A 22883-nucleotide genomic window follows, 5' to 3' on the forward strand; every position below is an offset into this window, starting at 1 on the left:
TTGTGCTGCCACCACATGTATGATGGCTTTCTTTTAAATATGAGAGGGAAGACGTTAAAACAATAACTTATTGACAGACATTTTTCACCACCCCAACCACATCTGAACAAATGCTGGTCATCTTTCGATCTATTTTAAAAACATTGTCAGTGGTCTTTTAATCTAAAAAAAAGTATTAATATTTTTTGTCATTGAACACAGGTGTGCATGCATCTAAGTAAAAATAAGACAAAATCCACATTAATTCCCTAATGTTCCACCATCTTAAATCTGATGCTTAAGCAGGAAAATCAGTTATGCAGATGATACAGTTTTATACCCGACTTTCTGTGTAGACATTGATACAGTTTTATACCCGACTTTCTGTGTAGACATTTTTGTAAAGTTTTCTTGATTTGTGTTTTTTATGTTTTTAATGTGATATTCAAATCTATGTCTCTCTGCTTCTGCAATTTAACAGTAAAAGTTGATGCCATGTTTCAGGTTTTTTTTTTTTTTTTTATCAACTCAGATGCTTTGTCTTATTGATTTTCTCTTTGCAAATTTTAGTGCTCGGTTTTACCTTGTCAGCTCCTGATCCTGTTGTCTACACACTGTAGTGAATTTTTTCTCAATTTTGTAGTCAGGTTTTTCACATTTTGCCATGTTTTAGATCCACCACCATTAATTAAATTAATTTTGTAAGACATGCTGCTGTAACTATATGAGGTTGGTCATATTTTTCTTGGTTTTTGGCCCTTTGGGTCTGAACAGCTCGATCAACACACTTTACAGCATGCAAACTGAGCTGTTCCAGTCTCCAGTTAGTTCAATGAAAAGGCTGAAAACCCCAATTTTTCAACCAGTGTTCTTTCTTCTTACATAAAGCTGTCCAAAACAGCCTAGTGACTTGAATCCTAAACAGAGTGTTTTTGCAGACTTGATGAGTTATTCTTTAATTGAAGTGGCGCAGTAGATACATTCCTTTGCCAATAGCCTGTATTATCTAACATAAACATACCACATCAGTTGTCTTAGTGGCTTAACAAAGGAGAAGGAAAATAGGACACCATGGAGACGTTATTTTGGGTCTGCTCACTTTTATTCATATTTAGTGGTGCAATTTATCGGTGCAAAATCAAACGATGTCACTCTGAATTGTATTGTACTCCACAATAAAAACAGGTCAGACACAAAAAAAAAAATCCAATTTAAAAAAGAAAAGAAGAAAAAAGCAGCTTCAGCCATAGATTTAAACAAACCAAAAAACAAGTTTTCATTGCTTTTTTTTGTGTGTGTTTTGGTTAGAGATCAAGAAATCCCACCTCATAGATTGAGTTGCCAAAACAAGGGGTGTCGTACAGTTATTATTATTCCATCAAGTAAAAAAATGGTTGGGGGAAATTTGAAATCATAGGTTTTTTAGAGTTTTTTAAAGCAAAAAAAAACAGCACTGGGTGGAAAATTGGGATATTCAGGAAATAATTTTACCAGCTAACTTCTGGAACAACTTAGATTTGTATTTGTAGTGTGTGTAACTGTCGGGTAACTTTGTTGACTGAGAAATAAACAACTATTAGTCATTCTATTTACCAGTATCACTATTCGTTGTCATGTGGCTCCAACAAGGCGACAACCGTTTGGTGGAAATATGAATTGACTTCATTTGGTTGGAGGTGGAAGTAAGTTATTCCAGTTTTCATATACAATCAAATTTATGTAAAATAAAAAGGATTAACACTGTACTCAATATAGAATCTCACTCTCACTAGCTGTGCCTACATGTATTAACTCAGTTTTAGTTTACTACAGCAAGTTAAAGCAGCCTCTGCAATACTTCAGCGTCAACTATACACAAAGTTTAGTTGACGTCTGCTTGACATCTAAAAAAACAATTCATATTAAATACTTAAATATTAAAGCTGTTCAAATGCTAAAACCTGTCAGGCAGAGACAGTTCTCTTACGTCTGCGTCATGCCTGAAGGGTCATTTTCATTTTTTCCCCATTGTTGAACTAAGTTTTATAACAACTCACAATTAGTCCTCATAATGCACAATTTGCATAAATGAATGATTGACCTGCATAAGTTCACACCTATTAAATTGTTTACCTCCTCTCTTAGATTCTATACTTCAGTAATTATTTATTTTAAAATGAAATTATGACATTGTTTTCTCCTTGTATCTGACTACAGCTGTAACAGAACAATTTCCCAGTCTCACTGAAACTTAGTTTTATTTAAATCTAAACACTCTTTAAAAAGCTGCTTTAATTGAGCCGAGTTTGGTAAAGATTCATTTGGGTTGAGAAGGTGGGATTTAATTTAGCAGAGGCCAATAAGATTACCATTTTGGAAAGGCTGTTACATTTCAGTAATTCCAATTATTTCAATGTTTTTTTATGTCCTTTTTTGTGTTAAGTAGACTGAGCAACAGAATTGGAGAATTATCCTTTTAAGAATAATTAAAATGAGTTCATGGTCAAACCTCAAATGGTGTCTAAAGGTTTATAACAGGGTCTGAATAGAAAGAGCACATGTTGTTTTAAACTAGAAGTTGACCCTTTGATACATTTATTTTCTTTCAGGCACCGCCTAACATAGTATATTGACTTTCAATTTCATGTCACAAAGCCAGAATTTTAAACACTTTTTCATTTGAGTCTTAGTCACCATTGCCCTAAGGATAGAGGCTGTTGATGGGCAAACTTGTATGGAGAACTAAAGGTGGCCTGGACAAAAACTCAAGATTGTAGACCGCTCGATGAGCCTGTAGAGCGAAAAGGTTGTAGCAAACATTTATAAAACATGCTTCATAGGTTCATTGGTGACTCTAAATTGCCCCTAGGTGTGGATGTGTGAGTGCATGTGTGTGTGATTGAGGCCCTGAGACAGACTGGCGACCTGTCCAGGGTGAACCCCGCCTTTGCCCTTCAGTAGCCAGGATAGGCTCCGGCACCCCCGCGACCCCGAGAGGGAAGAAGCGGACAAGAAGATGGATGGATGGATGGATGAATTCAGGTATTGACTTGGAAGAAGCACACTTATGATTGGACGTCTTTTTCTTTTGTTTTTATGTCACATGCAAAGACGGTTAAAAAAAAAGCAGAAAGAGAAACTTCAGTTTGCTCGATTGATTTTCGATACATATATATTTTATACATCCCTAACCGATACTCATGTTACTCCCACTGCCCTTTTCAATTTTTCAAAACGTATCTAATATATTTTAAATCCCTAATGTCCACTAACGTCTTCCATATATGTAATTTATACGTTCGATCGTAAACATTTAATTTTTATCCTCAAAATCACTGAATTCTGCTTATTTCCTGTTCAATTTCAGCACAGGTTGTTGAGGTCTACCACATGGGAGACTTTAAATGATTTCATCTTTAAAATGCTTATCAAAACATTTGGATTCTTGACAATGATTATGTCTAGTAGTGGACCAACTAAGATGTTACTTGAAGTTTTAACCTAAGTAAAGATTTCATTTAATGTTTTACCTTGGGCCCCCTAATTGCTGTTATGACCAAGGCTTTAGCAGGTAAAACCAGGGAAAATACTAAGTCCACTTGAACAAGGTTTTAGGAATGCAACCTTAGAGGAGCCCTACCATGAAAATTCAACTTTTTGAGGTTTTAAATGCATTTTACTGTTCAGTCCTCACTATAAAGAACGGTATTTTGATCCGTTCATGCATTTAAGAGTAATCCTCTAAAAACCTGCGCTGTCTGCAGCAGCCCCTCCCATACCCACCAAAATGAGCGGATGGAAACGTGCTGACTTAAGCACAATGCTCCTGTGAGGAAGAGTCTGTGCTGTAAGCTCCGCCCCCAGACTACAACGAAAACACACCCACTTTCTCCATGGAGTTGTGGTGGTTGTAGTTATCTCCTGCCGCCAGAATGTGTCTCCTGTCAGGAAAACTATACCTTCCTGTATCAGGAACCGCTCTCTGACCCGTCTTTCAATGTAGTCTCGGTTCGTTTCCAATCGGACTGAACTTTTATTCGCTCTGATATTCCTCAGTCTGAATATGAAATGAACCGAGAGTGGAACAACTGAATCAAAATGGCCACGTACCCGACAGTCACGTGATGTAAACACGTTAGAAATGAGGCGGTCGGTGAACACATGTAGAGCATTAATTGTCATGTTAGCCAAAAGGAAATAATTGGTCCAACCGTTTACTGTTTATTTTAACACCACCAAGAAACGTATAACTCGCTTTTCTGTCTCATCACGCGGCAGGCTCACGGGGTGCTGCTGTGAAAGCTCTATTGTAGTTCCAACAGAACGTGTTTTTTAGCGTCCGTACCTGTAGCGTCTCCAGTAACTGTCATGCAGGACTCCTCCTCAGAATCAAAGCTGCAATAAAAAGTGTTGAACCTGGCCTTCATACAGACGATCAAAATCCATCAGCAAAATAAAAAGTTTGAATAAGGGAAACATCCTGGAAAGATTTTGCAGACCGCAGCGCATCCATCTTTCTCAAGATGGAAGGATACCGTCGTGAAATGGGCGGGACCGTCAAGGAGCAAAAGGCGGTGCTTCAGAGATCGAGTCATTTTACTTCTGGGTATTAAAACGGTACACAAAAATGACTCATATTTTATAAATAAATTGTTTTTTAATGTTCCCAATGTAATATATGATCATATACATGGATATAGTTTACTCTGAAAGGCTGAAGAAAATCATGGAATGGCCCCTTTAAAGTAACCACTAAAATTAGATGAAGTGTAACAAAGGATTATACAATACATCTAAATAATACTCCAAAATACATAAAGTTTGTAGAATCATGGTCAAAAGTCCCACTCTTCCAGAAGGAAGTGAGCTGGTTTTCAACAGTAAGTTGTTTTTTTACGAATTTGGCTTTTGTCATAGAGGGGGAAGAGAAGCTCATCCAAGTTGATTCTTGGGGCTAAAACTGTAATAATAAAAAGTTAAAGGGGGAAAAACACCAAGCTGCTGTCAATAAACATCCAGTAGAAAGAAATATTTTCCCAGAGGACTCGCATCTTCACGCTACTTCATAGTAGAGCAGAGGAACCCGGCATGGACTAAATCCCCAAAGTGAGTCGGAAACTAAAAACCCTCAAAAATGACTGCAAACCAAAAATCATCTCCCTACAGATTTCAAGAGGGATCACAGGATCACATCCTGCATCAACAGATTCATGGCCATCGTAAAGCAACCTTAATCAGAGAGAAACTGCCAGCATCCTCCCGATAATGAAGGCCGGACACATGCATAATGAGAAAGTTGTGAACAAAGGCTCGTCGTGATGCTTTTGTTTCCTGCGTGGATTTTCTTGTTTGTGAGCAGAGTGACAGTAATGCAGTCCTGCCACTGCCTGAAGAGAAACTGTAGGACATGTAAATCCCACCAGAAGGTGGGTGAGTGACAGCCCACCCTCTCCTCAAAGCATCCCCACACAGTAAACATGACAGGTGTTAATAAGGCACTTTCTGAAGCTCCTTCCAGCCGAGAGTTTAACTTTATAATTTAAGCTTTTCTCGCTATTTTCTCTCATTTAAGGGAGACAATAATTGAGGACTGGAGACCACTCAGGTATTTTCAGTCAGGTAAGTCTTGAAGATGACTCAGATATACAGGAAACACAGAAACTAAATGAGAAAGTTCTCCGTATTTAAAATGTTTTATTGATTTTAAGTAAACAGGAAATGAAAAAGGGAATTTCCTATTTTCATTTGGATTTTTGGTAACACTATAATACGATTCCTTAACAAGCTTTATGAACAAAGTAACAAACATTATTAATGTGTTTCTGGTATGTTTACGAGACATTTATTAGCACAGTAAGCCAAATAAAGTTTATTAGCATAATTTGTAAGGTTAGTTAACACCTAATGTGAAACCATTTTCTACAAAAGCCATATTAATAAACTGCTAACAAGCTTAACAAATGTATTAACTATCTTTGTCAACATTATATTAAGTGTTTTGCAGCACCTCATCTAAAGTGTTACCAGATTTTTAAACTAAAAAAAATCTACTGTTGTATAACTGCGTAAAACATTTTCATTATTTAACACAGTTGTTGACTGACAGTTTTTACACTAAAGGAAGAAAACTGTTCTCTACTGTGATTAGCTGCAGCTTTTTAAAAATTTTTTAAAGACCCACATTGTGTTTTTGTGTTTTTAAAGCGCTTTAGAGATAAACTTGATGATTTAATGATGACAACAAACAGGAAAAACCTTTTTTGACTGTTTTCTTTTAAAGTTCCACTTTGATCATGTATTGATCTTTTGTAATAGCATTCCCAGTGATCTTGTTTATTATAATTATGTTATTTTAAGCCAAATAAAGAAAAAAAAACATGTTCTCTAGGACATAGGTTTGTAGAATGGTAGTTCTTCAATAGAAATTCACCTCTGAGTGGTGAATGAGAACATTGCTGTGGAGCAACCCCGCCCCCCTTACCCTCCCCAGCACTGCAAACTTTTGGTTTACAAGTTTTTATACTAGCTTACAGCCCCTCACACCCCCAACCTAACATTACTAGTTCAACAAAAGTGGCGAGCAACATTGGAGCCGTAAAAATCTAGTCAATCTATTTCAAAATAAGATACAATATCTTTAAATAGCAGCCCCTGATTTGAAACTATTTGAATAAAGAAATACTCAGAAATACAATCTTTATTTTAATTTTCTTCATATATTGTGTTAAAAACACCAAAAAGCTTTTTCATTGGAGTGGGTTTTTAACTCTTTTTCTCCTGTTTTCAAAAGACTCTCTTTTCTGTATGTTTCCTTTGTACATTTATTGATGTACTTAAAATAAAAATAATTCAGTAATTTGTGTTAACTGCAGTATTTTTGGCAGATTTGATGATTACTTCAAGTGTTATTTCTTGGACAAATTCCCAGTAATATTGGATATTTGGACCTTTTTCTTTTAATACCAATCACTTTGGCACTTCATATTTTTTAAGAAAAATACATGAATTCATTACTTTATTTACAGGAAACTAAAACAAACAGATGTATCAATCTGTCTAAATGAAATTATGTTTGATGATGTTAGCACCAACATTTCCGAGACTTGTCTCATTTTATTTCCGTCTGTCCCCTTCAGTCTTTTTTTTCCTTATCTAGTCTTTCTCTCCTGTGTGCTCCTTCTCTCATGGCCACCCCCATCATCCCTCCTTTCTTCCCCGTCTTTAACCTCCAGACTCTCCCTCTGTTTGACTTCAGTCTCTCTCTGGAGGAAGAGGGACTTTTTAAAAGGGAGCCGGAGAGAGAGGAGCAGCAGCATCAGAGGAGGAGGTTGAAGTGAAGGGGTGGATCTCTATAAGAGCAGCTGTGTCCACGAAGCGGGAGAAACCACACCGAGACCCACGGAGGGAATCGTACTCGCAACTTCAATCCCAAACCAGGTAAGAGGAGCTTGGATGAGAAAAGAAAATGTGTGACCTTTGCCCTTTGCTCTTAAATCATTTACTTTTTTCACAAGTTTTCACATTTTAACTGTTTAGTATTAATCTATTAGTAGAAGGGTAAGAATTATCAGTTTTATAATGCAACTTATATTTGTAATATTTGTTTGGATTTCTGATTATCATTTCTTTAAGAACTTTTCACCGAAGACAGAAAAAAACATAACCTTTCCTTGATTTTATGTGCTAAAAAAGAACAGGTGGTGAATGACACACACAGTCAATTTTGTGTTTAAGTGTGATGCTGATCAAACAGTTTTAACAACTTCCGCTGAGTAAAGCAGCTCGTGTTCTCAGAAAATAAACTGATGTCATTTTCTCTCTAAAGGTGCTTTTTATTACTGCGACTGGAACGGATGAAGCATTTGTTGTGCTTGAACTCCTTCAAACTCAATGAACTCTGAGGTTTTTTTAAAGTCAGCTGGAGGTTAATCAGTAATTTATTTTAAAATCTATTTTTTTCAATACTCCACGATATCCAATTTGGTAGAATATTTTCAGAACTCTTAACTTGAGGATGTCTCTAAGATAATATTTTAATTGGAGTTCAGTAGATTTGATGAACGTGGGTTGAGACGTCCAACATGGCTGTCCCGTCGGTGTCCGTGGGTTAAAAATTAAAACAAAAAAAGCAGATGGGGTGTACTGACTGTAGGTGAGGAAGTCTGAAGTGCGCTGGTATTTCACAAAGATGGAGGGAAAGGTCACAAATTGCTTGTCTTGATTAGTCATAGTCGTTAGGGTCTGATTTACTGCTGCACGCCAGTGAGTTCTCTGAACGCAGTTTCGACTGAAATATTTTGTTTGCGTAGAGTCTGTTGCTCAGTGCAGAGTAAATCATCTTGCGTTGGTAAATCAGAGACAAAATTGTGCAGAAATCCGCCTACCGGATGCCTGTTTTTGGATTTTGCATTTGCCTGAAGGTTGCTGTGATTGTAATTACGAGCCTCTGGCCAAAGGTTTATTTAGAAGCATTTTGACGGCTATTTATGATAAAAAAAAAAAAAAAAAAACATTCTGTCTCCGGGCAGTAGGTCTTCTAGGTTGTCTGCTTTCAGATTCATTTACATTTTCAAAGCAAATTCCAACATAAAACTTTCTTTTGAGCTTAAGCAAGTTGGAATATGTATTCAGCATAAATATGTTCCAAACCTGCCCTCTGAATTTGAATAAAAGGACATAAAGGAGACACGGATGAAGGGGAGGGATGAAATGGATTTATTGATTACCTTTCTGCATTTGTCCAGATGTGGCCGCTGATTGTTTGCTGCATGTTTTACACGTCTGAGTCACTGGAAGGCTGGGCTACAGAAGCACAAGGAGTGAAGGAGGTGTCATTAATCACCCTGAAATGACACTGATGAATCAGGATTGGGCACACAGCTGAAAAAATAAGTCAGTTTATGTTACTCAGAGGTATTTTTTTAGAAAGATAAAAGTGTATGGATGACTGAGGAATAGAAAAATGAAAAATAAAATGTCATTTTTCTAAAAGACTGTGTAGGTAAAGAACAATCAGCAAAAGCTGGTTTACTGGTTTCTATGATGACAAGTCATAAAGTAAATTGTTGGAATGGACCTTTTTGGGGGGCCAACGGTGATTGGAAGCTCATAAACAGTCATAACTAAATTTAAAGGTCAAGTGTGCAGGATGTGGTTATATTTAGAAAAAAATAGGATTGAGATTGCAACTAACTCAACACCAGTCACTGTTTTCCTTGCTTTGACTTGAGCTAGTTGTTTCCTGTTTTATTTTGAAAGTCTCAACTAAATTTTTTTTCATAAAACCTTCTTTTTTTATTTAATTTTGTTGATGTCTCTCTTTATTTTGTTCTATTTTTAGCTCATTTCTTTTCATCACAAGTTTGACAGTTGAATAATATTTACGATTGGTGTAGATTGTTTGCTAATTTTAATAAAACTTATTTTTTGTTAACTTTATTCTAATGACTGTCACTATTAGAATTTTTTTTTTCTTCCTTCATTTTGACTTTTTTCTGTCATGCATACAAATTTTAGATCTCTGGGGAAAACAATATTACAACACAGAAATGCATAAAGTGTGTATTCTTCTTTTTAAAAACCATATTGTCATTTAGTTTAGTCGCAGTAAGTTTAATGGTAGTTTAGTAGTTCGTTTTACCTAGAACTGATCCAAACCAGCTCACATTTGATGGTCTCTAAACTTGGATTCAAAGTAGACCATAAATAAAATATCACTTCTTAAAATGTTTTCTTTAGAATAGTTATATTTTCAATGGAGAGGTGAACATTTCTATTATTTTCTTATATTTTATCCCTAATATAAAAATTGGTGAGTTTTTTCAATTTTATTCAATTATTCTTCTAAATTAGAGTTTTTTCAATACATTTTTAGAAATAATAGTGCAAAACATTCAGGAAAAGCCTGGTTTTAGAGACATACTCTGCTCAGACTAAAGGGTGACCCTGCAAAAACACTGAGACTTGTTTTCTGACATGGCTTGCAGAACAAACTGGTATATAAACATTATAACCTAATTCAGTGTTGATTGATTATGCCAAAAAAAATAACGTTTTCGTTTCTGGATGCATCTATTGATGATAGTAACCCACTGCTTTAAGAAAAACGTTATTAGTGCTGCTTTTTGTGCCTTTAGGCAGCTATAAAACTCATTACTGAGATGTTGTGCGTCAGAAAAAAACTTTTTGAAGAACTAACTTTAAGATGGAAATAATTAACATTGTGATTAAGCTTATATTCCTGCTTAGCCTGAGGCTTACTCTTCCCCTCACCTTGAAGAAAAAAAAACACCTTTGAACAAATTTGAGACTGCCCACAAAACACCTATTGCATCCTTAAATATATTAATCAAAGTGTTTGAGCTCTTTCATTGCAAAAATGTAATTCACATCTTACTTCTATAAATCCCTAAAATATGATTGTTTCAACTATTTTATCCTTTTTTTTTTATTTAAACAGTCACAATTCCACAGAGTTTAAATAAAACCTATTGAATCATTAGAAAAAAATTTCACATCAAAATATTTTCTTTTTAAATCATGAATTTTAGTTTTTTTTGTTGCAACAATAACCATAATTAGATTCATTGTTTCAGCAGATCATAAGAGTTCAAAGTTTTTGATGTTGGTGGATCATTACAGCATGTAGATTTAAAATATTAGTCCCAAATTATCACAAAAGTGTCTTTTAATTACATTTTTGTTGCAAAATATGTGTTTTTCATCAACAACCTGCCCCTCCTGGATGTAATAGTTTAGACAAAATTGTCAAAAAAAAGCAGAGAAATTCTTTTGAAATCTCATGTAATATTTATTCACACTGATTTGATCCCTTGCTTTATTTAACTTATAATCCTTAATTTTCAAAACCCCTCCCCTTATCTCTTCCTCTGCATCCGGTTAACTATCTGCAGGAAAAGATACAACTATTAAAAATGTCCCTTCTTTTAAGCAGCTTCAATATTTTGGAATAAAACTTAATTTAGGGCTGTGTGATGTTAAGGCATAATATTTTTTTTTTTACTAGAAATAATTAAGACATTTTAAGAAATAACGATTTAAAAATTAATTTACTTTATTAAAACAATAAACATTGTCGATCAAAGAATAAATCTTGACTTTTAAGGAGAATACACATAAGGAAATACAACAAAGACAAATATAAACATAAAAATACTCAAATGTTTTACTTGTTTGTTTGAAGGACAGGCTTCAGTAAAAATAAAAAAAATAAATAAAATCGAAATTGAGACATAAAAGTTAAAATACAGACTCAGTATGTTAAAAAATTACATCTTTTATAATCTTCTAATCTCTAAAGTATCACACAAACAGAACAACCTGAAAAGACTGACCATCAGAGACATTTACTGACTAGCAGCTCCATTTCCTCGGTCGATGCTTCATTTATCTTAAGGCTCAAAAAAAAGAAAACCCTTTAATCTGCCTCCTCACTTCAGTTCTGCTGAATTTGTTGATTTCCTCCGAAACTCTGCACACTTCATTAGCCTTACAGATACACTACCTTGACCCCCACAAACCATTTTGACTCAGAGGATGTCTGTGAAAATGGGAGGAATACGTGAGACGGGCCCCATAGTGCTGCTTCAGGCAGCTCCCCCTGAACCGACTGTGGACGTGGGGAGTTAATCCAAGGATGCAATGTTCCCAACACAGCAGGATCGCTGGCTATCCATTTGTGCAACAAGGACTTTAGAAATCTTTTTTTCTCCTCAGCTCTTTGCTGTTCTTTTGCCTTGTGCTTCAACACTTTACCACAACAGACTCCCAACAAATGCAGCTTAGAGGAGATGTTCAGACCTTGTTCACCAGTAATCCAAAGGCCTTTATGAAATTACATCTATTATTTTCAATCGTTTACTTGATTTATTTCTTGATCATTTATAAGGTTATTAAGATTATTAGCCTTAGAGCAAATACATCAGCTACTAAATATGAATTTTATGTTGCTAAAAATCATGATTGACATAAAATATTCTACTATCAAAATTTAAACTCTAAGATGTTTGTGTTGTGGTGGATCCAAAATGGAGGAGACTGAGCTTGATGGCAGAAACCTCAACATTCAATAAAACAAAACTTAAAGTGTCAAAAAAAATTCAGTGCAACAAAAGATGAGTTAAAAGAGATGACCTGATGAGTTATAAATGTTGAGAACAATTTATAGAAATTAAAACAGCTGTAGACAATTATGAACATCTGGAACATGACCAAAAAACAAACAATATCACTAAAAAAAAAAAACTCAAGTGCACGATCCTTTAAAGACATTTATGCAATCATCTCTGTAGTCATCACAGAGAGAGATTTGAAACATCTAAATAACAAGGTTTTGAAAAGGGGATTTTACAATTTTTTTCAGTACCTCTTTGTGTAAATAAACTATCTGTACAAGTTCTAATCAGGAAAAAGAAGGGAAGAACAGTTTATTCAATCTCCAAGCTGTTGGTTTGTACCAAAAATATTTTTTATTTAAGGTTTTTCAGATTTATGAGGTTCCTTACTTTAAAACTTTTTTAAAATGACCACTATGATATACATTAGAAGAAAGGTTATCTCATCTCTTTGTGTGCATGTGAATAAGAGAGATTAAATATAAAGTATTTTTAATCATTCCCAGTGGTAAAATAAATACCACCAATAAAATAGTAAAATCAATAGTCATTCTGTTATTGGGAACGCATCCATACTGAGGAAGCACAATGTATGTTCAGTGGGGGACACACGTTGTCCTTCATTGTAACTTTTTTATCTTTCAGCAAAAAGAAAGGATTTTTTTTTTCATTTTAATATTTGTCTAAGTTACTCATCAATATCAATTATGATAAGGCTCTGCAAATCATATTTAAATTTGAAATAATTTGATAAATTTGATTTAAAAAAACCTAAACTGGTATTAAAGAAGTATAAGGTTCATGAAGAAATTATATAAAAAATATGAACACATTATTACAAAAATGAGGTATTTAATTTATAAATGAAATATATTTTTAATGCATTTTTTTAAAACTCTTGTAAATTTTAAAAAAGTTTGCATATAAAAGTCAAATTTGCTATATTTTGAGGATAGTGCTGAATGAAATCAGTAAAGATGTAAAACATCCAATAAATTCACAGGACATTTTTTTTTCTCGTCTAGACACAGAATACAAGAACAGGAGTTAAAAAAAGTCAACCATCAATTGTCCAAATTCTCCCAGTTTAAAAGATGAGTGTGGCCTGCAATTTTCATCATAGGTATACCTCAACAATAAGAGACATAATGTGAAAAAAAACTTAGAAAATTTAATTTTTATGTTACATTTTAAAGTAATTTATTTGCAAATAGTGGTGGAAAATAAGTATTTGGTCACCTACAAACAAGCAAGATTTCTGTCTCTCTCAGACCTGTAACTTCTTCCTCTGTCCTCCACTCGTTACCTGTATTAATGACACCTGTTTGAACTCGTTATCTATATTAAAGACACCTGTCTACAACCTCAAACAGCTCATTGTGATTGGAAAACATGCTAGTGAGAAATGTGACTTTTGTGGAGCAGATGAAACTATAAACGTGATAATGCAGTGTGTCAAATATGACAGACAAAGGGTCATTTTACTAGAACATTTACACAGAATCAAGATTCTCTGGGATTTGCAAAGCAGATTGAATAATCAGGCTGCTCATGATTATTATTTTTATTTTCTGGATTTATCTCTCATCTTTGTCTCTCATAGTTGGTGTATGTATACCCATGATGAAAATTACAGGCCTCTTTCATCTTTTTAAGTTTGCACAATTAGTATCTGACTAAATACTTTTTTCCCCCACTGTTTATGTATTAAGAGTTGTGTCAGGGTAGACCTGCATCCGTTTGAAAGAGTCACCATTCGCAGGAAAATTTAGCAGCTTCAATAAAAAAAAAAAGGAAGAGAACAGACGCACATGAATCTGCTGTTGAGCCAAGCGTGAATAATCTGGTTTTAAGTTCAGCTTTGGGCTGGGAGTCATTTATTTTATAATTTCTATTTTTGATGAAAAAAAATAGCAATAGTGGATAAAAGCATGTGGCAGCTGTTGATAACAAGGTTTTATGTGCTTTGAGCATGTGTGCGCTTTTGGATGTACCACCACATAAGCTGGACAGAAACCGTTAAAGAATTGTTCTTTACTACTAGTTATTCTGTTTTTTCTTTTAATTAATTTTAAAAAAAGAATAATTATTTTTCAGTTTTAGCAGGTAACTTGAAAATTAAAAGCTGTTTGCTTGGGTTTAAATGAACTTTAGTAGAATCTGACAAAGCAGAACCTCAGCAAAGACAAGGGAACGTCTATGGTGTCTTCTGGGGGTGTTCTGCTGCTCCTGGTACTCGATTACAGACAGTGATTACTGCAGATCCTGTGGGTTGCTGGAGAGGGCATCCATAAATCAAGTTTTGGTCTCATCTGTGTTTTGATTAAATTGTATGGGGAGCTTGTGGACTTGATCAAGTAAGGGTTTTTTTTTTTTTTACTGCAAGAAAACTTTTCTTTTTACTTTATTGAAGAAATGGGATTCCTAAATGTGTTTTTCCTTGACTTATTTGTATTTTATAAGATTTTTTTATTATTATTGTCATGCAATAAAGAAATAACAGGTCTCAAAACGGTTTTTAATGTGAGAAATTTAAAAATATTTCCTCCAGAGTATTTGCTAATTTTATAAATTGAGGGTTTTATGGATAAAAAGTATTTCAATGTAAGAAAACATAATTCAGGTTAATTTTTTAAAAACTGCTCTTTGGAATTTTAAATATTTTTCCCCAAAATGTAACATCTGCATCAGTTATTTGGGTTTTATCTGATTGAAAACTAACCTTATGAAAATATTTTTATTGATGGTCTGCAAAGTTACAACTGCTGAATTTTAGACATCATTTTTAAAGTTTGTATATCTGTATAATACAGTAAAGAAGAATGCAAAGCAATGGAGGGATTTTTCCTTGAAGCTTTGCTGAGAGTTCTCTAATAATCACTATGACATGCCAGCTATTATGACATTTAACGTAGTTTTAAGTGTTTAACTGTTTAATTATACCTTAATTATATATTTTATATATACTTTAATTATACGGCTGTGCCTTCTTTGAGCAAGAAAACTTTATTTTTTTGTCTCCCGTTTGAAAAATAAACTCTTTAATTTCTCTTATGCTGCTATTTTGTTGTGTCAAGTTTATTTCCATTAATGCCTACTGTCCCAAATATGCGACAAACTATTTTGGCTCTAAAGTTATCATTGACTTGAAAGCAAAAACAGAGGAGAACTTTTTATTCATAGCTAGAAATACATTCAGGCATTAACATGACAGTTCCTGGAGGGTTTTAATGCAGATTTTGGATTTGTTTTTTGTATTTATAATCACAATATTGTCATATAATATTGCCCTATTATCATTTTTAAGTGTTTTGTCTTGATTGTTTTGAAATAAAACCTCAAATATCTGCGGTATGTTTTTTATCAAGTACAAACAAACTTCTGTTAAATTAAAATGATTTAACAACATAAATGTGACTTTAACTGTTGCTGCTATGAGAAGACTCCTTCACTGTTGCAGTCAGTTGAACATATGAACTATTTCCCAGAATTCTCCTCCCTCCCCTCATGCTCATCTCTAAATGATGAAGCTCTTCTGTCCTTCATCCATTTTTCTTATCAGGTGAAAGAAGAAACGCTCTTTTAGGAACGAAATGCAAGGAAATGACATTGTTATCAGCTTTTAATTAGCTTTAATAAACTCCAACATTTAAGGCATTAAAAGTAGTAAATTAACTTTACTTCTTGACTCATCAGCTTTACAGGAAATGACAGCTAAGAAGAGTATATCTGTTAATGTATATTATGTGCTCGTCAACTACACATTTCTGGAATGATCTTCTGCTTGTTGCTTGCATGAGAATCTTGTGTGTGTGTTTCTCCACCAAGAAACAATGACTCAGTTTGTAGCCAAAGGCATCAAATGAGGCATCAATTAAAGAAGATAACAAGTTTGTTTAATGAGATGAAAACTCTGGTTTCTGACGTCACAGTCACCAGACGAGTCTGCATCTCCAAGAAGAAGGTCAAACATCTTCTCCTGCTATAGCCCAATTGTTGCTCAGAATTCTTCTCATCACATCACGTCTTCGTTTTGAACGGTGTTTGCATGATTTTACAATGTTGTATTATCAATTAATCTAGATTATCACCTTTATCTGTCTGTTGAAGCTTTTACTCATGAGTGGAATAATGCTGCAGCTGACATAAGTAGTGCAAGACATGGTAAAATAAAGAAAATTTATATAAAAATCTTTACTTAAGTACATTTTCTGAAAGAAATTGGATCAGTAGTATCTTATCTATAATGAGTACATAGAACACAACAGTTTTTGTATCTAATAAAACTCAATAATATAGTTAAATGAGACAAAATGCCAACTATTAACAGTTCACTTATTTTATAGTTCATTAAAATTTGCAGCGATTCAAGACATCAGCATCTTTTTGATTTTTTTTAAGATGTATCCCCAAAGCTTACGATGAATAAATCATCATAATTTCCTTAAATATAGATAAGAAATAGAGAAATGAAAAAGTTGAGATGTGTAAAAGTTGTGGGCTGGTTTTACCAGAAGTGTTCTCCAAAACGCCTAAATTCCTCCTAAAAATCATAAAATGTATTTTATTAACTCTTTGTAGTTTGGGGCATTTTTGAGTATGTATATATTTATTACTTTACAATTTGCTCCCAGTTTACCTGTAAAGCAGTTTTTTTTTGGAAAATACTTGATATCCACTGTTTTTGTACAGCACCAACTGCTGCTACTTCTATTTTTTTTCAGATATTTATTAAATCAAACTGTACAATAAATCTGAAATTGCACAAAAACCTCAGCTTAAAAGTTGTAATTTTACAGTAAAAATCACAAAAATTGAGATCAAACTGTTTTCGATTTTTCATAACAAAGTTTTAAAGTGTCCAGATGCATGAAAAAAAATTATAAATCCAAAATCAAAGCAAAGAAAAGGTCAAAATGACGTGAATTAAAAAAAAAAAAAACAAGGAAACCTCCATAAATTATATAAAATCTCCTATTGCTAGGGATCTTGCTATTGTGTGTCATGACGTTTATGCTTGTTTTAAATCTAAAATATCAAAACTAATAACTTTTTATAACCTTCATCTTCAAATTTTAATGAAAACTTTTGGCTACTAATGAAGGGTCCTTCCTAAATTATTGTAAACACCCTATATCATTAGCAAATGGACCAGTGAGTGTAGAGAATAATATTTTACTCAGAATGAAAATAAAATATATTGTAAAGAAAAAAACTGTTGAAGTTGAAACGCTGTCTGAAAAATGAGATATTCATGGAGCCTAGAGCAACCTTTAGGACGTAAACACCTTCTTATCAAAATGAGTCTAGTGGTGGAGGGATGAGCCGTCCTGAGGTCCTGCAGTGATGTGAGAATTATATGAGCAGGTAGAGATAAAAGAAGGTTTGCTTGAAATCTGAAAAACAGAGAATGTGGGAAAAAAACATTATTTAAATGTAATATCTTGTTGATTGGGATGCAAAGAAAATCTGACTAGATAGAGGAAATAGCAAAGTTTTATAATGAGCAAACAGTTTTTTGGACACAACTTTTACTACATTTCATTTTTTTTTTAAATTAAATTTTACATTTAATAAAACACTGTTTAAAGCAATTTTACGTAAATAATATAAGGTAACTTAACCAATTGTAAACTGTAGTTCCAAACCAATGATTACTACTTTTTAATTATTCTGTTAGACTTTTGATGATGCTTAATATGCAGAAAATTAAGTTTTTGCTGAATTTATATCATGAGAAATTGTGTGAAAAATACCATATGACTTAAAAAGATTAAGATTAAAAAATAACAGTTGGGTGAATAAAAATCAAATAAGAGAAATAAAAAAAAATGTGCTTTGTTTTCTGCAGAGATGTGAATGCACTGAAGATGAAATGATTTTAAGTCTTTCTAAAGTTTTTTGTCCCAGCTTTGTGGAGTTGTTGATTGTGTTCATCTGCTTTGTGTTGTGCAGCAGACGGTGGGACCATGAGGACCGTGGTGGCTCTGCTGTTTCTCTGCCTGTGTGATCCTGGACACAGTGACTGCCAGGCAGACTGCCTGTCCTGCAGCAACATCCTGTCCAAACATCTCAGTTTTAACCCCACGGTGAGGCATCCACACACACACCAGCTCAGAGTCAAACTAATGTTCATAAAATTGTGTTTGCCAAACATTTTGACAAAAGTGGACAAATAAACTCATGCAAAACCCAATGACCCTTCCGGGACTTGTTTTCATGAAGTGATGAAATAACTGGAAAGCCCTCACCCCACCTTCTTGCTCTCATCCTGTCCTCTCCACGGCTCCCTGTGTGACTCAACAAATTACCCTTTTGGCATTTGAGTTTTAATTTGTTGTGGCTAATTGATTCCCGAGGACAGAAGTGTGTTTCTCCTCTCTGTGGTTGTTTCTTTCTGGGTAATGACATGTCTGCATCTCAGACATTTTCAAAAGCAACACACTAGAAGGCTTCCAAGTACGGAGGGCTTTAAATGTTACGCTTTGAACGGTTTGTGTTCGGCCCTCAGATAACAGCGGCATTAAACGAGACTTCAAATGAGCTCAGAGTCGGACGCGGTTTCAGCGGCGCTGTCACGTGATAGACCTCTATCTCTTAGTTCGTCCTGTTTAATTTATCATGCTTTATTGGTTCAAAGTGGCCTCCACATGTACATGTTTAATCATTTTTTGTTTTAATGGAATATGTTTTAAACAACCTATTTTATTTATCAAGAAATTCATTTTATCTGAGTAATTCCTCTTGAATTACCTATAGACTAATATTTTGATGGCTTTACTTACCAATAACCAGGACTAACTATATCTTTGGGATTATTAAAACTTAACTTGTTGCTGTATTTTGTATGTCCTATACATATAACCTGCAAAAACTGAATCTTAAGAAAGTAAAAAGACCCTTGTTTCAAGAAAAACTGTCTTATTTTCCATCTTGCAGGAATAACAATCTTATCAAGAACATTTTTAGTAGCAAAATAATCTTAGTTTAGGAAATCAAGTCTCAGTGACTAGAATTTTAACCCTGGACCATTAAATAATTGACAGAAAATTCAAATCATTTGAACCCTTATTGGTCTCTCTGAACGAACAAACAAACAAAAAATCAAAAATAATTTTCATATGAGTTTATTTTGTGTCATATTTGATAGTGCAGGTCACACAGCTCAAATATATTTATGGCCCGCAGCATTAGGTACTGATGGCAAGGACCATATTATTTTTTTTTATTTATTTTTGGACTAACAAAAACATTGTGAGAACAAAAAAATAACACAAGTTTTTATATTTCAAACATAAAATTGCAATTTCTTCAGACCTCTTCTGTAGCAAACACATGCATAGATTATTGCCACTAAATGTAAATGTTCCTCTGGATCTGCAATTGAACTTGCCAGTGAAGATAGCATATCAGCACACCCCATTAACCTGTTGCGTATGTGTCAACGATTGGCTGGCCTACAAGGAAGTTACTAGTCATCAATCATCATGATACAGCAAGTTACACATCTAGTTTTTTATTCCAAATATACCAAATTATGTAATTTAAACATAAAAAATAATTATTTTGATTGATATTCTATATGGTGCATAAAATACAATAATTAGACTGATTTATGGTTTTAAATTGCTGATGTATCAAACTTGATATGCAACATGATTTTCCTAAAACATGGTTTATGAAATTGCATCAACCCAGTAAAAGTTCTTTTTTATGTTTTAGTAAAAATTATAATGTTTTTCTTACAGAAACCTTTTCAAATTTAGCATAGTTCTTTTTCAAAAGCCAATCGTCTAACTCTAACTCTTGAAACATGGCAGCCTTGTAGTATCACTTGAAAGCCCTCTAATAAGGGAATTACTGCCTCCTGCTGGATTGTCTGTACACTGCATGTATCTGATGGTATACATCAAGTTATCACACTGCTCCTGTGGAGGACTGACAAACTCATGTATAAAATATGATACATTTTGCGTTATAAGAATTTTTACTCCCCCACTGGAAGATTTATTTTTTCATTTTGCTAATTTAAGAAAATATTTGACCTGTAGATCTGTTTTTGCATTGTAATGTTCCTAAAATTACAAAGAAAACCATGAATCTTCTGATTTTGTCTCCAACAGGTATGTCTCATTGAATGTGAAGGAAACATCTCCCCTTCCTTCTACTGGAACTTCTGCCAAACAACTCTAACGTCCCCCATTTCCACCATCAACAGCAACATTAAGAAAAGATCTCGAGAGGAAGCTGAAGCTCTGTTTCCTAAAGAAGACGAGCAGATGGAGGAGGATCTTCTCCTCCCAATAGCATTGCAACGGTTTGACCACGTAACCCGAGCACTAGGCATCAATGACAAGGATCTGGGTGATGAGAGCAATCAGCTGGACACTGCCTACAAATCCCTAAATGCTTTATCCCTTGAAAATGAATATGAAGAGCAGGGAGGAGAAGATGCTGGTGTGGCAGGAAGAGGACAAGGAGATTCAGGCTTCTCCAAAAGGTTTGGCGGCTTCGTCAAAGGGAGACACGGCTACAGGAGGCTGATGTCTCCAGGAAGATCGTATCAGAAGAGGTACGGCGGCTTTATTGGAATCCGGAAGTCGGCTCGCAAGTGGAACAACCAAAAGCGTTTTAGCGAGTTCCTCAAGCAGTATCTGGGGATGAGCACCCGGGCCACAGAGTTCAACAGCATGTCGGAGGACCTCACCGAACAGAATGAAGTTTAGAAAAAAAAAGCATAGCTGATCATGTTTTGTTTTACAATCACTAAAACTTAAAAGCTTAAATGGTGAAAGTTAACATGTCAAATCTAACAGTCTTAATAACAATGACTTCCAGTAAAATTCATCTTTTCTAAAGAAAGAAAAAATGATTTGCTGTTTTCCCTCCTGTACGTTTATGTGTTAAGCTCTAATCATTTGTTAGCTAAAAAAGTCAGCTTCATTTAACTCCTGTTAAGCAACATTTAAATGAGAGGCTAAAGATTCAACAAATGATCCGTTCCTCTACCAGTCTCCTGTACAAGTTACATTTAAAATGAAATACAATTTCTGTTTTACCTCTGCTCACAAAAAGGGAACAAGTGCAGATCCTTCAGTTTTATGGTACTGCCATCTAATGGTCAAATGTAGACATCACTCTCTGTTTTTTAATTTATTTGTTCATATCTTAGCATCTCTACCAAAAACATATAAGCAGTAAAATCATCAATGAAAATACAAGTAAAATTTTTAATTTTTAGTTATGTTTTAAAAACACACCTGAAATAGGGCTCAATTAATGCCTACAAGAAAGAGTAGATGCAACTATTTCAAATTTATAACACTAATGATTCTGTCAAACGTGTGTTGAGTTCAATGGAGCATTATCTTTGATTGCCTCTTCTGTGTAAATGTTGCAGGTCTGTATGTAAATGGAAAAAAATATGTATTTAAACTGTATTCATGTGAAATGTTTCTGTTGCCCAGTGTAAGACCTTGTAAATAGCTGAATCTAAACATGTCAATAAATATAGTTTACTATTTCCTTTGTTGTTCCTCATGCAGAAACAAAATCATTCTGTGTCTTGAAGTGTTTTGTTTAAAAAAAATATGTCTAAAAGGGCCTTTTGAAACTTTTTTTATATTTAGTGGAAACAATCAGAGTTTTAAAATAAAGTAACCATAATAAAGTCAACATAAAGTCACTAAGTCTACATGCATGTTTATGTTTTGGTTATGACATGAAAGATAAAAAGACAAACTGCACTGCATTAAAATTCATAAAATGGTGCAATTTGTTCTTGGTTAGTATGAAAAATGTCTTAAATCAGTATATATCAATAGAACAGAATAGAGTACAATAGAGTGGGTGATATATAAATTCCAAACCACTCAGAAACTTGCATTCACAACCACACAAGCATAGAAAAAAAACAATAAAAGAATGAAATATTTAAATATATTGATAAAAAAATATATAAAATATTATTAACAAATATAACATAAATCAATAAAACATAAAAAATATATATCAATAAGACTTTTTGTTGATGCTCAGTGACAGATGCACAGATGTACATATAAGTTAATACATTTTTTTATTTAATTGTTTAGACTTATTTGTGACGCAGCAACTTTATTAATGTAGCATTATATCAGAGAAGGTAGGTTGGACTGAAAATAAACCTAAAGCTAAAATAGTAGTTATTATAATGATAATACAATGTGGACAGTGGATTTTTCCCCTTTTTTAAAAAAAAATATAGGCCTGTAGAAGGACCACATTTATTGAAACCATATTAAAAGCAAAATTAATAAATGTTTTTATACCCCAAATAACAATAAATTAAAATAAATAAAAGTACAAAACAGAGCTCAGAGGTAACTTTTTGTCTCACTTGTTGACCTGTTCTTTCTTCAAGTAAACTTCTGGCTTTAGGAGATGGGAAGACAACTTTGATAAAAAAGGAGAAAGGGGTGTTTGTGGGAGAAAAAAAGCAATGAACAAAACCAAAAATGTCATCACATCCCTCCCCATAATTTCCCTTTTTTTAAAAAACATTATTTATTGAATGACTGAACATGACAGAACATGGCTTAACATATCATAAATAAACAAAAAAGGAATTTATAACAATAATTAATAGTATAAAAAATAATTACAAATTTAGTTACCCCGCGTTTTTTTTTTTTTGCTTTTTTTCTTTTAGATCATTTTATCTTGAATAACTTTTATTAAACTAGTAAACAATTAAATTTAAATTAAAATGAAATAACCATTTATAGAAAAAAAACTTCAAAAATTGTTACA

The 22883-nt window shown here is 33.7% G+C and overlaps 1 protein-coding gene across 2 annotated transcripts; it reads left to right on the forward strand.

Moving 5' to 3' along the window:
• The first annotated feature begins 5518 nt into the window (after positions 1-5518).
• pnoca (prepronociceptin a) lies at positions 5519-22539 on the forward strand. 2 transcript variants are annotated; one of them, XM_024294826.2, is made up of 4 exons: positions 5519-5577; positions 7214-7395; positions 18048-18181; positions 20216-22539. In XM_024294826.2, the coding sequence occupies exons 3-4, from the start codon at positions 18062-18064 to the stop codon at positions 20816-20818; spliced, it is 723 nt and encodes a 240-aa protein (XP_024150594.1). In that variant the 5' UTR covers positions 5519-5577; positions 7214-7395; positions 18048-18061; the 3' UTR covers positions 20819-22539. The 2 variants fall into 2 exon arrangements, with proteins under 2 accessions (XP_024150594.1, XP_024150595.1); XM_024294827.2 differs by lacking the exon at positions 5519-5577 and having other exon boundaries at positions 7189-7395.
• The last annotated feature ends 344 nt before the right edge of the window (positions 22540-22883 follow it).

The sequence above is a fragment of the Oryzias melastigma genome, linkage group LG3 (assembly GCF_002922805.2).
Source record: "Oryzias melastigma strain HK-1 linkage group LG3, ASM292280v2, whole genome shotgun sequence".
Lineage (NCBI taxonomy): Eukaryota > Metazoa > Chordata > Actinopteri > Beloniformes > Adrianichthyidae > Oryzias > Oryzias melastigma.

Bases quoted from the DNA above. Each gene is read 5' to 3' on its own strand.
- pnoca (XM_024294826.2), top strand. From the start codon at position 18,062: ATGAGGACCGTGGTGGCTCTGCTGTTTCTCTGCCTGTGTGATCCTGGA. The intron at 18,182-20,215 runs GTGAGGCATCCA...TGTCTCCAACAG, and splicing joins ATCTCAGTTTTAACCCCACG to GTATGTCTCATTGAATGTGA.